The sequence below is a fragment of the Coregonus lavaretus genome, assembly GCF_964263955.1.
Source record: "Coregonus lavaretus genome assembly, contig: HAP1_SCAFFOLD_1581, whole genome shotgun sequence".
NCBI classification, from domain to species: domain Eukaryota; kingdom Metazoa; phylum Chordata; class Actinopteri; order Salmoniformes; family Salmonidae; genus Coregonus; species Coregonus lavaretus.
In genome coordinates this window covers 28,803-42,707 of record NW_028164224.1, presented here as the reverse complement: position 1 = coordinate 42,707, position 13,905 = coordinate 28,803, and the positions used below count along the sequence as shown (strand labels likewise).

The following is a 13,905-nucleotide window of genomic DNA, read 5'->3' as shown; positions in this document are numbered from 1 at the left end:
CATACACTCACACACACACACACACACACACACACACACACACACACACACACACACACACAAACACACACATGCACACACATATCTGATACACACACATTAACCACATCACGCATGCAATTATTTTATTTTTTTACATATCAACCTCTTGGAACAGACACACTGCCCATGATCACCACCACCTCTACCATCATCACTGTTTTTTGTTTATTTTTTTCTTATTGTGCAAACAGAGTCACCGTCTCGTTGGCTCATCTCTCTGTTTTCTCCACCTCTCCGCTCCCTGCTGGATCCCTTCTGGGGGAGGAGGTGGGGGGTAATAACACGACACCATTGAGTAATTCTGCGGCCGTAGCGTTCTGCTTCATTTCTCGGCTGTTCTGAATGACGGGCGGAAGGTTCGACTTCGACGATGGAGGAACATACTGCGGAGGGTGGGAGGACGGCAAAGCCCACGGACATGGCATCTGTACGGGGCCAAAGGGCCAGGGCGAGTACGCCGGCTCCTGGTCGCACGGCTTTGAGATAGTGGGGGTGTACACCTGGCCCAGCGGGAATACGTACCACGGCTACTGGTCCCAGGGGAAGCGGCATGGGCTGGGGGTCGAAACCAAAGGGAAGTGGACTTATCGCGGCGAGTGGAGCCACGGCTTCAAGGGTCGCTATGGACTGCGACAGAGTCACAATACACCTGCCCGGTACGATGGGACGTGGAGTAATGGCCTACAGGACGGGTATGGGATTGAGACCTATGGCGACGGTGGTAAGATATACTATTATACTGTTATACAGGATTGGCATGTTGTTTTTGGAATCGTGCGTGTGTCTCTTTAAACCGTGAACCAGTGGGATCTGTCGTGATGGGTTGTGGTTTGGCGTGCGAAAAGGTTCATGAAGGGACATAATGGACCGATAATGGAGATGTGACTGTCTATAGCGTTGGTTTATTATAGGGTTGTAATAGCTTTATTACGGGGTTGTAACTTTTCACATTTAGACAGATTTGGTGATTTTGACTTAAGCTCCATTACGCACAAGGGAACATGCTCGCGACGGTGCGCCATAACATATTTTATTTTAATAATAAGTAGATTCCACGCGATCATTTTGATTAAGCGTCAGTTCATTAGTTAGAACGCTGCATGGGTTCTCTCTCTGTGCTAGCTGCATGGGTTCTCTCTCTGTGCTAGCTGCATGGGTTCTCTCTCTGTGCTAGCTGCATGGGTTCTCTCTCTGTGCTAGCTGCATGGGTTCTCTCTCTGTGCTAGCTGCATGGGTTCTCTCTCGGTGCTAGATGCATGGGTTCTCTCTCGGTGCTAGATGCATGGGTTCTCTCTCGGTGCTAGATGCATGGGTTCTCTCTCGGTGCTAGCTGCATGGGTTCTCTCTCTCTGTGATAGACTATAGCTGATTGTGTTATTCCGTGACCAGCAAATAGCGTTTTCAGCCATTGATTTATACTACACGTGACAGTAACAGTAGCAGTGTATTCGGGGTGATGGAGAGCAGAGAGATAGAGAAAGTTTGTGTGTGTGTGTGTGTGTGTGTGTGTGTGTGTGGAATGGGCAAAATCAGGGCAAAGTGCGTGCAGAGCAAACTCTAGCTAGCAGAGATACTGCCATATAGCTTATTATAGCTGGACTATCACCTAGCCTATAGGCCTATCCGTGGTATGATAAGACTTAAAATAGGTTATTCATATTGAAGCCTGTTCCTTTCTGTCAGTAAACAGCCTGTATGGAGATCCCATACGATGTGTACTGTATGCATGGTCCCCTATATAAACCCTTCATTCTCCTAATTTACACAATTAGAGCTGTTGACACCCTGACTGGGTGCTGAAAGTGAGACCAGAGCAGGTTGACAGACACATCAGTTGATCTCTGATCTGACCTGTGTAGTCAAAGGAGAATTCCCAGACAACAAGGGACCTTGGTTACTGTCGATAACTGGTATTCTCTATGACACGTCATTCACTATATCACATTAGTCCTGTTGATACCATCTGATATTATCAAAACAAACCTCATCCCCAAGTACTGTAATACATTAGTGACATCACTAAGCAGCATTTCCTACTACATAGGCTACTCCTGATCAGAAGAGCTGGACATATAGTGTAACCTTCTAACCCCACAGTATATACAGTGCATTCAGAAAGTATTCAGACCCCTTAACTTTTTGCACATTTTGTTAAGTTACAGCCTTATTCTAAAATGTATTTTTTTTTAAATGTCCAAATCAATCTACACACAATACCCCATAATGACAAAGTGAAAACAGGTTTTTAGAAATTTTTGCTACTTTATAAAGAAATTTAAAAAATGGTTTATTTACATAAGTATTCAAACCCTTTGCTATGAGACTCGAAATTGAGCTCAGATGCATCCTGTTTCCATCGATCATCCTTGAGATGTTTCTACAACTTGATTGGAGTCCACCTGTGGTAAATTCAATTGATTGGACATGATTTGGAAAGGCACACACCTGTCTATATAAGGTCCCACAGTTGACAATGCATGTCAGAGCAAAAACCAAGCCATGAGGTCGAAGGAATTGTCCTTATTGCTCCGAGACAGGATTGTGTTGAGGCACAGATCTGGGGAAGGGTACCAAAAACATTCTGCAGCATTAAAGGTCCCCAAGAACACAGTGGCCTCCATCATTCTTAAATGGAAGAAGTTTGGAACCACCAAGACTCTTCCTAGAGCTGGCCGCCTGGCCAAACTGAGCTCCAGAGTTCCTCTGTGGAGAAGGGAGAACCTTCCAGAAGGACAACCATCTCTGCAGCACTCCACTAATCAGGCCTTTATGGTAGAGTGGCCAGACGGAAGCCACTCCTCAGTAAAAGCCTGCTTGGAGTTTGCCAAAAGGCACCTAAAGGACTCTCAGACCATAAGAAACAAGACTCTCTGGTCTGATGAAACCAAGATTGAACTCTTTGGCCTGAATGCCAAGCGTCTTGTCTGGAGGAAACCTGGCACCATCCCTACGGTGAAGCATGGTGGTGGCAGCATCATGCTGTGGGAATGTTTTTCAGCGGCAGGGACTGGGAGACTAGTTAAGATCGAGAGAAAGATTAACGTAGCAAAGTACAGAGAGATCCTTGATGAAAACCTGCTCCAGAGTGCTCAGGAACACAGACTTGTGCGAAGGTTCACCTTCCAACAGGACAATGACCCTAAGCACACAGCTAAGACAATGCAGGAGTGGCTTCAGGACAGTTCTCTGAACGTTCTTGAGTGGCCCGGACTTGAAACCGATTGAACATCTCTGGAGAGACCTGAAAATAGCTGTGCAGCGACGCTTCCCATCCAACCTGACAGAGCTTGAGAATTTTTTTTTACAATCCATTTTAAAATAAGGATGTAACGTAACAAAATGTGAAAAAAGTCAAGGGGTCTGAATACTTTCCGAATGCACTGTAGCTACCCCGCTGATCCTAAGGGTCAGTTGAAGACCTAGCGGTAGCTATCACCCTGGTCTTGAGGGTCAGTTGAAGACCTAGCGGTAGCTATCACCCTGGTCTTGAGGGTCAGTTGAAGACCTAGCGATAGCTATCACCCTGATCTGAAGGGTCAGTTGAAGACCTAGCGGTAGCTATCACCCTGATCTGAAGGGTCAGTTGAAGACCTAGAGGTAGCTATCACCCTGATCTGAAGAGTCAGTTCAGTTGAAGACATACCGGTAGCTATCATCCTGATCTAAAGGGTCAGTTGAAGACCCAGCAGTAGCTATCACCATGATCTGAAGGGTCAGTTGAAGACCCAGCAGTAGCTATCACCATGATCTGAAGAGTCAGTTGAAGACCCAGCAGTAGCTATCACCATGATCTGAAGAGTCAGTTCAGTTGAAGACATACCGGTAGCTATCATCCTGATCTAAAGGGTCAGTTGAAGACCTAGCGATAGCTACCACCCTGATCTGAATGGTCAGTTCAGTTGAAGACCTAGCGGTAGCTATCACCCTGATCTGAATGGTCAGTTCAGTTGAAGACCTAGCGATAGCTTTCACCCTGATCTGAATGGTCAGTTCAGTTGAAGACTTAGCAGTAGCTATCACCCTGATCTGAAGGGTTAGTTGAAGACCTGCCGGTAGCTATCACCCTGATCTGAAGGGTCAGTTCAGTTGAAGACCTAGCGGTAGCTATCACCCTGGTCTTGAGGGTCAGTTGAAGTCCTAGCGATAGCTACCACCCTGATCTGAAGGGTCAGTTCAGTTGAAGACCTAGCGGTAGCAATCACCCTGATCTGAAGGGTCAGTTGAAGACCTAGCGATAGCTATCACTCTGATCTGAAGGGTCAGTTCAGTTGAAGACCTAGCGGTAGCTATCACCCTGATCTGAAGGGTCAGTTCAGTTGAAGACCTAGCGATAGCTATCACCCTGATCTGAAGGGTCAGTTCAGTTGAAGACCTAGCGGTAGCTATCACCCTGATCTGAAGGGTCAGTTGAAGACCTAGCGGTAGCTATCACCCTGATCTGAAGGGTCAGTTGAAGACCTAGCGATAGCTATCACCCTGGTCTGAAGGGTCAGTTGAAGACCTAGCGATAGCTATCACCCTGGTCTGAAGGGTCAGTTGAAGACCTAGCGATAGCTATCACCCTGGTCTGAAGGGTCAGTTGAAGACCTAGCGGTAGCTATCACCCTGATCTGAAGGGTCAGTTGAAGACCTAGCGATAGCTATCACCCTGGTCTGAAGGGTCAGTTGAAGACCTAGCGATAGCTATCACCCTGGTCTGAAGGGTCAGTTGAAGACCTAGCGATAGCTATCACCCTGGTCTGAAGGGTCAGTTGAAGACCTAGCGATAGCTATCACCCTGGTCTGAAGGGTCAGTTGAAGACCTAGCGATAGCTATCACCCTGATCTGAAGGGTCAGTTCAGTTGAAGACCTAGCGGTAGCTATCACCCTGATCTGAAGGGTCAGTTGAAGACCTAGCGGTAGCTATCACCCTGGTCTGAAGGGTCAGTTGAAGACCTAGCGATAGCTATCACCCTGGTCTGAAGGATCAGTTGAAGACCTAGCGGTAGCTATCACCCTGCTCTGAAGGGTCAGTTGAAGACCTAGCGATAGCCACTAGCCACTAGCATTGTATTACTGTATTATCTTCATTAATAATAACTCCAACCTAAAGGCCTCAATGCCTTTTTTGTGCCAGTTGTATTTCTGTGGGATATATACCATATAGTAATACATACACTACGTCCCAAATGGCACCCTATTCCCTATATAGTGCACTACTTTTAGGGCTCTGGTCAAAATTAGTGCACTAAATAGGGATTAGGGTGTGATTTGGACTCATCCATAGAGTATTTAGGTCATAATGGATAATAATGAACCCATAAACCTACATCATCATCAGATTGAATGACAATAATGCACACTCTAGAATGCCTTTCAAGCCAATCAGAAATGAGTATTCAACAATTCCACGGTATAAGTGTTTACAATAGATATACTACACGTTTTCCAATATAGAACGGTAGCAGCCTCAGCAGTTAATGAGATTCATGCCAGAATAGCTGTCCAGTGGGGCTTGTAGCTGAGTTCCATGCTTCTCAGTTTACAGTCATGATGAATAGCTACGTCATACACTGAGTGTACAAAACATTAAGAACACCAGGTCTTTCCATAACATAGACTGACCGGGTCAATCCAGTTATGATTCTTTATTGATGTCACCTGTTAAATCCACTTCAGTCAGTGTAGATGAAGGGGAGGGGAGACAGGTTACAGAAGGATTTTTAAGCCTTGAGACAATTGAGATATGGATTGTGTATGTGTGACATTCAGAGGGTGAATGGGCAAGACAAAATATTTGAACGGTGCCTTTGAACGGTGTATGGCAGTAGTGGTTTGTGACAAAAAATGCAACGCTGCTGGGTTTTTCAAGCTCAACAGTTTCCTGCTTGTATCAAGAATGGTCCACCACCCAAAGGACATCTAGCAAACATGACACAACTGTGGGAAGCATTGGAGTCAACATTGGCCAGCATCCCTGTGTAAACGCTTTCGTCCATGCCCGACGAATTGAGGCTGTTCTGAGGGCAAAAGGGGGTGGAACTCAATATTGGTGTTCTTAATGTTTTGTACACGCAGTGTACAAGCTGCTGATGATGTAGGTTTACGGGTATCTATCCATCCATAATGACCTAAATACTCAATGGACTAGTCCAAATGACACCATCATCTGTTAAAAATAGAGCACTATGTAGGGAATGGTGTGCCATTTGGGATGCAGATTATGTTTCTGCAGATTCCCATTGTTCTGTCTGAATTATATTACTCTAGGCTACCAGGTGGGTTTCCTTTCCATCTAATCAATGTCTCTGTAAGTCATGAGCTTGATGTTGTTGTAGGACATTAGTATCCTAATTGAGAGCGTTGGGCCAGTTTCTCTCTGTGCCTTTTAATGTGGCTTTTAGTCATTACTTTTAAGATCAATCAACCAACCAATCAATCAATCAACCAATCAATCAATCAGCCAATCTATTCACCCCCATCTGTATTGTCCTGTCTCTCCTCCAGGTACATACCAGGGCCAGTGGATGGGCGGGATGCGGCACGGTTACGGCGTGCGCCAGAGTGTTCCCTACGGCATGGCAACGGTGATCCGCTCTCCGCTCCGTACTTCTCTGGCATCCCTACGCTCCGAGCAGAGCAACGGCACCGTGCTCCAGGACCTCTCGGGTGACACGCCCACCGGCGGCCGCGGCGGGTTCGTCCTCAACTTCCACTCGGACAGCGAGGTGGTCACCGGGAAGAAGAAGGGTCTGTTCCGCCGCGGCTCGCTGTTCGGGAGCCTCCGCCGGCTCCACAAGTCCGAATCGAAGTCGTCCATCTCCAGCAAGAGGAGCGCTGCTATGAGCCGCATCAGCTCCTCCGACGCAGACGCCAACTCCACCGTCTCCCTGGGCGACGGAGAGCTGCCGGAAGAGGACCTGCTATTGGAGGATCACGTGGACGCCACCACCACCGAGACGTACATGGGGGAGTGGAAGAACGACAAGCGCAACGGGTTCGGCGTCAGCGAACGTTCCAACGGGATGAAGTACGAGGGGGAGTGGCTGAACAACAAGCGCCACGGTTACGGGTGCACCACCTTCCCCGAGGGCAACAAGGAAGAAGGGAAGTACAAGAATAACGTGCTGGTGCGTGGAATAAGGAAGCAGTTGATCCCGCTAAAGAACCCCAAAACCAAAGAGAAGGTGGACCGGGCCGTGGAGGGGGCGCAGAGGGCAGGCGCCATCTCCAGGACAAAAGTGGAAATAGCAGCTTCCAGGTAGGTCGGTGAGGTGTTTGTGTGTGTGTATGTGTGTGTACCATGGTATTACTGTATAACAGCTAGCGTGGTATTACTGTATAACAGCTAGCGTGGTATTACTGTATAACAGCTAGCGTGGTATTACTGTAAAACAGCTAGCGTGGTATTACTGTATAACAGCTAGCGTGGTATTACTGTATAACAGCTAGCGTGGTATTACTGTATAACAGCTAGCGTGGTATTACTGTATAACAGCTAGCGTGGTATTACTGTATAACAGCTAGCGTGGTATTACTGTATAACAGCTAGCGTGGTATTACTGTATAACAGCTAGCGTGGTATTACTGTATAACAGCTAATGTGGTATTACTGTATAACAGCTAGCGTGGTATTACTGTATAACAGCTAGCGTGGTATTACTGTATAACAGCTAGCGTGGTATTACTGTATAACAGCTAGCGTGGTATTACTGTATAACAGCTAGCGTGGTATTACTGTATAACAGCTAGCGTGGTATTACTGTATAACAGCTAGCGTGGTATTACTGTATAACAGCTAGCGTGGTATTACTGTATAACAGCTAGTGTGGTATTACTGTATAACAGCTAGCGTGGTATTACTGTATAACAGCTAGCGTGGTATTACTGTATAACTACTGGCTATTTCTGTGGAGCAATAAACTATAGATATCCAGTTGAATGCTCCTGCTCAGTTGTGATTGAAGTCATGTATAACAGTAGACTGTTGACAGTGGGCCATAATGTTGATTCATCATCACTGCTATTGTGTGACGCCACCAGTTTATTGCTGCTTGTCCTGGACATTGATGATCAGCCTTCAGTGTGTCTGTGTCTGTGTGTGTGTGTCTGTGTCTGTGTGTGTGTGAGTGTGAGTGTGAGTGTGTGTGTGTGTGTGTGTCTGTGTGTGTGTGAGTGTGAGTGTGAGTGTGTGTGTGTCTATTGTCTGTCCATATCTCAGATGGTCCCAGAGCGTGGTCAGGCAGTGTAGCAAAGACAGACCTGTGGGCCGTATAACGATACACATACTGCCCTGGTCAGGACAGGCATCCTAATGATACACATACTGCCCTGGTCAGGACAGGCATCCCAACGATACACATACTGCTCTGGTCAGGACAGGCATCCTAACGATACACATACTGCCCTGGTCAGGACAGGCATCCTAATGATACACATACTGCTCTGGTCAGGACAGGCATCCTAATGATACACATACTGCCCTGGTCAGGACAGGCATCCTAATGATACACATACTGCTCTGTTCAGGACAGGCATCCCAACGATACACATACTGCCCTGGTCAGGACAGGCATCCCAATGATACACATACTGCCCTGGTCAGGACAGGCATCCTAATGATACACATACTGCCCTGGTCAGGACAGGCATCCTAATGATACACATACTGCCCTGGTCAGGACAGGCATCCTAATGATACACATACTGCCCTGGTCAGGACAGGCATCCTAATGATACACATACTGCCCTGTTCAGGACAGGCATCCTAATGATACACATACTGCCCTGGTCAGGACAGGCATCCTAATGATACACATACTGCTCTGTTCAGGACAGGCATCCCAACGATACACATACTGCCCTGATCAGGACAGGCATCCTAATGATACACATACTGCCCTGGTCAGGACAGGCATCCTAATGATACACATACTGCTCTGGTCAGGACAGGCATCCTAACGATACACATACTGCCCTGGTCAGGACAGGCATCCTAATGATACACATACTGCCCTGGTCAGGACAGGCATCCTAATGATACACATACTGCCCTGGTCAGGACAGGCATCCTAATGATAGACACACTGCCAAGCACCCAGCACAGGTGAATTGGTTTTCATTGGGGGGCCCGTCCCAAATGGCACCCAGTATTCCCTATGTAGTGCACTCCCCCTACAGGCTCTGGTCAAAGTAGTGCACTATATAGGGAATAGGGTGCCATTTGGGACGTATCTAAATGTCTGATTACTGTTTTGGCGGTTTAGCAAATATGTACTGCATAGAGTTGTGCCATCACAAACATAGTCGATATTAGTAACATTATGTACTCTACAGACAAGTCTTTCACAGTCATCTTTTCAGTAATCTCAGACACCCAGAACTGAAATCTCGCGTAATTGCTTCAGATGCTCGATCAGGGGCTCGATTGTTTTCCTGTTCACCCTGCTACCATCTAGCAGGCAGGTGCATCAAAGCTGGAACCGAGAGACTGATAAACAGCTTCTATCTCCAGGCCATCAGACTGTTAAACAGTCACCACTAGCCGGCCTCCGCCCAGTACCCTGCACTGAACCTTAGACACTGTCACTAACCGGCTAACACAACCGGTACTCTACCCTGCACCTCAGAGACTGCTGCCCTATGTACATAGTCATTGAACACTGGTCACTTTAATAATGTTTACATAATGTTTATTGTTCTGAAGATAGATACTGATAAGATTAACATTCCTGCAACATTATTATGTTGAAATGTAATTTGATCTCTGAGAAATTAAGCTAACTGGTTACTCACTTCATATGTACATACTGTATTCTGGACATAGCTCATCCTATATAACTACTGCTGTTCATACTGTATTCTGGACATAGCTCATCCATATATAACTACTGCTGTTCATACTGTATTCTGGACATAGCTCATCCATATATAACTACTGCTGTACATACTGTATTCTGGACATAGCTCATCCATATATAACTACTGCTGTTCATACTGTATTCTGGACATAGCTCATCCATATATAACTACTGCTGTTCATACTGTATTCTGGACATAGCTCATCCATATATAACTACTGCTGTACATACTGTATTCTGGACATAGCTCATCCATATATAACTACTGCTGTTCATACTGTATTCTGGACATAGCTCATCCATATATAACTACTGCTGTTCATACTGTATTCTGGACATAGCTCATCCATATATAACTACTGCTGTTCATACTGTATTCTGGACATAGCTCATCCATATATAACTACTGCTGTTCATACTGTATTCTGGAAATAGCTCATCCATATATAACTACTGCTGTACATACTGTATTCTGGACATAGCTCATCCTATATAACTACTGCTGTCCATACTGTATTCTGGACATAGCTCATCCATATATAACTACTGCTGTACATACTGTATTCTGGACATAGCTCATCCATATATAACTACTGCTGTTCATACTGTATTCTGGACATAGCTCATCCATATATAACTACTGCTGTTCATACTGTATTCTGGACATAGCTCATCCTATATAACTACTGCTGTACATACTGTATTCTGGACATAGCTCATCCATATATAACAACTGCTGTTCATACTGTATTCTGGACATAGCTCATCCATATATAACTACTGCTGTACATACTGTATTCTGGACATAGCTCATCCATATATAACTACTGCTGTTCATACTGTATTCTGGACATAGCTCATCCATATATAACTACTGCTGTACATACTGTATTCTGGACATAGCTCATCCATATATAACTACTGCTGTTCATACTGTATTCTGGACATAGCTCATCCTATATAACTACTGCTGTTCATTCTGTATTCTGGACATAGCTCATCCATAAATAACTACTGCTGTACATACTGTATTCTGGACATAGCTCATCCTATATAACTACTGCTGTTCATACTGTATTCTGGACATAGCTCATCCATATATAACTACTGCTGTTCATACTGTATTCTGGACATAGCTCATCCATATATAACTACTGCTGTTCATACTGTATTCTGGACATAGCTCATCCATATATAACTACTGCTGTACATACTGTATTCTGGACATAGCTCATCCTATATAACTACTGCTGTTCATACTGTATTCTGGACATAGCTCATCCATATATAACTACTGCTGTTCATACTGTATTCTGGACATAGCTCATCCCATATATAACTACTGCTGTTCATACTGTATTCTGGACATAGCTCATCCATATATAACTACTGCTGTTCATACTGTATTCTGGACATAGCTCATCCATATATAACTACTGCTGTTCATACTGTATTCTGGACATAGCTCATCCATATATAACTACTGCTGTTCATACTGTATTCTGGACATAGCTCATCCATATATAACTACTGCTGTTCATACTGTATTCTGGACATAGCTCATCCATATATAACTACTGCTGTACATACTGTATTCTGGACATAGCTCATCCTATATAACTACTGCTGTTCATACTGTATTCTGGACATAGCTCATCCATATATAACTACTGCTGTACATACTGTATTCTGGACATAGCTCATCCATATATAACTACTGCTGTTCATACTGTATTCTGGACATAGCTCATCCTATATGTGACTCGTTTCAGGAAACTAGGCATATGTCGCGCGTCACTACTTCACAGGAGAGCCATCTGAACGTAAACATTTATTTATTTATCAAAATGCGTTTTATGGCAAAAAATGCCTTCTGGAACATGTGGACTTTCTTGTGCCTTAATAACAAACGTGTATGCCATCTGTAAATACGAATATAATTGTTAAATTACGAGCCTAGTTGGTTTAGCCACAGAAAAAGACAGCAACCTGCTGAATGGGTGTAGACAAAGAAGAGCTCTCCAGTAGGTGTACCAAAACATTCAAAGGCCATTTTCTCAAAAGTGAGGTTACAAGTTTATAAACTTTCAAAGCATAATTACTTTCCCATTGTTCCTCAACTGTAGTGAATGATATACAATTTTCTAGCTCTGAGTCTCTCCTTTTATCCAATGTCAAAAACACAGTTTAAAAGGTTGCTACATAAGACCGAATCAAGCCGGTCAGTCACATATACAATACAAGATCCGCGTTGTAGCGCGATTGATATTGAAATCAAATCAATCAAATCAACATTTATTTGGCGTGTACACAGATTAGCAGATGTTAAAGCAGGTGCAGCGGAACGCTTGTGTTTCTAGCTCCAGCATTGTCTAACAGTACAATACTAATACAATACTAATACAATACTAATAACTACACAACTTTTCCTACTTACATACTGTCTATACTCACCAGGTCTTTATATTCCTGACTCTGACTCCTTCTGATATTTATGAATCTCTTGTTTCTTCTTCTTTTTTCATACTTTTTTTTCTTTATTTGTGTATTAATTAGTATTGTATCAGTATTTATTGTATTAGTATTATATTAGTATTGTACTGTTAGACAATGCTGGAGCTAGAAAAAAAAGCGTTCCGCTGCACCTGCTTTAACATCTGCTAATCTGTGTACACGCCAAATAAATGTTGATTTGATTGATTTGATTTCAATATCAATCGCGCTACAACGCGGATCTTCAATGCTACGGATTGAATTGAGCCCTAAGTCCTGGGGGGAGACGTGTTAGAAGTTTGCACTAACCCCTTTAAACGGACACTCTCAGCCAGTTTCGGGCAAATCTATGGGCCAAATGTCCCCTCCCCTTCTGAAATTCGAAAGATGCGAGCACCTGCGAAATCGTGATTTGTCCTCATGATCAGTGACATCAATATCAGCGTACCGGAACAAAGTTCCTCGTTAGTCGTTCCACCCCGCAGTCTGTCGACAGATGCTACTTCAATTTATGTTACATGCATCTGTCTATGGGAGATGATATTTTCAGTCGTTTTCTTTACTCTCTAGAGAATTGCAAAACCATGCTGATATTTGTAGGAGATAGTCTGTTGGTTACAACTGTCTGCATGTGTGAGAAAGAGTTAACAAGAGAGGGTGTGTGTGTGTGTGGGGGATACATTTTTTTGTGGATGAGTTTATCTAAGGAAAGAGACAGAACTACAGAAGTCCAGAGGACATATGAAAAAAATAAAGTCCCCTCGTTATGTCGAGATCCATGTCATATCTCACAATCGATTGGGCTTCCTGAATTTAGTATTTTCGCTGTGACAGAAAGTGTACTATTTTCGTAGGTTTGCGTTATTCCACAAAGTTCTATCCAGCGCTGCAGTGATTGGGGGGCTGTATAACCCTGATGTAGCTCTCAGTGATTGGGGGGCTGTATAACCCTGATGTAGCTCTCAGTGATTGGGAGGCTGTATAACCCTGAGGTAGCTCTCAGTGATTGGGAGGCTGTATAACCCTGATGTAGCTCTCAGTGATTGGGGGGCTGTATAACCCTGAGGTAGCTCTCAGTGATTGGGGGGCTGTATAACCCTGAGGTAGCTCTCAGTGATTGGGAGGCTGTATAACCCTGATGTAGCTCTCAGTGATTGGGGGGCTGTATAACCCTGAGGTAGCTCTCAGTGATTGGGAGGCTGTATAACCCTGATGTAGCTCTCAGTGATTGGGAGGCTGTATAACCCTGAGGTAGCTCTCAGTGATTGGGGGGCTGTATAACCCTGAGGTAGCTCTCAGTGATTGGGGGGCTGTATAACCCTGAGGTAGCTCTCAGTGATTGGGAGGCTGTATAACCCTGAGGTAGCTCTCAGTGATTGGGAGGCTGTATAACCCTGAGGTAGCTCTCAGTGATTGGGGGACTGTATAACCCTGAGGTAGCTCTCAGTGATTGGGGGGCTGTATAACCCTGAGGTAGCGCTCAGTGATTGGGGGGCTGTATAACCCTGAGGTAGCTCTCAGTGTTTGGGA

General features: G+C 44.7%; 1 protein-coding gene across 1 annotated transcript; it reads left to right on the top strand.

Moving 5' to 3' along the window:
* Positions 1-384: 384 nt before the first annotated feature.
* LOC311117309 (junctophilin-1-like) lies at positions 385-7,287 on the top strand (the record flags this gene model as incomplete). The annotated part of the gene is made up of 2 exons (XM_084192274.1): positions 385-763; positions 6,530-7,287. The coding sequence occupies 2 exons, from the start codon at positions 385-387 to the stop codon at positions 7,285-7,287; spliced, it is 1,137 nt and encodes a 378-aa protein (XP_084048400.1).
* Between the last annotated feature and the right edge of the window lie 6,618 nt (positions 7,288-13,905).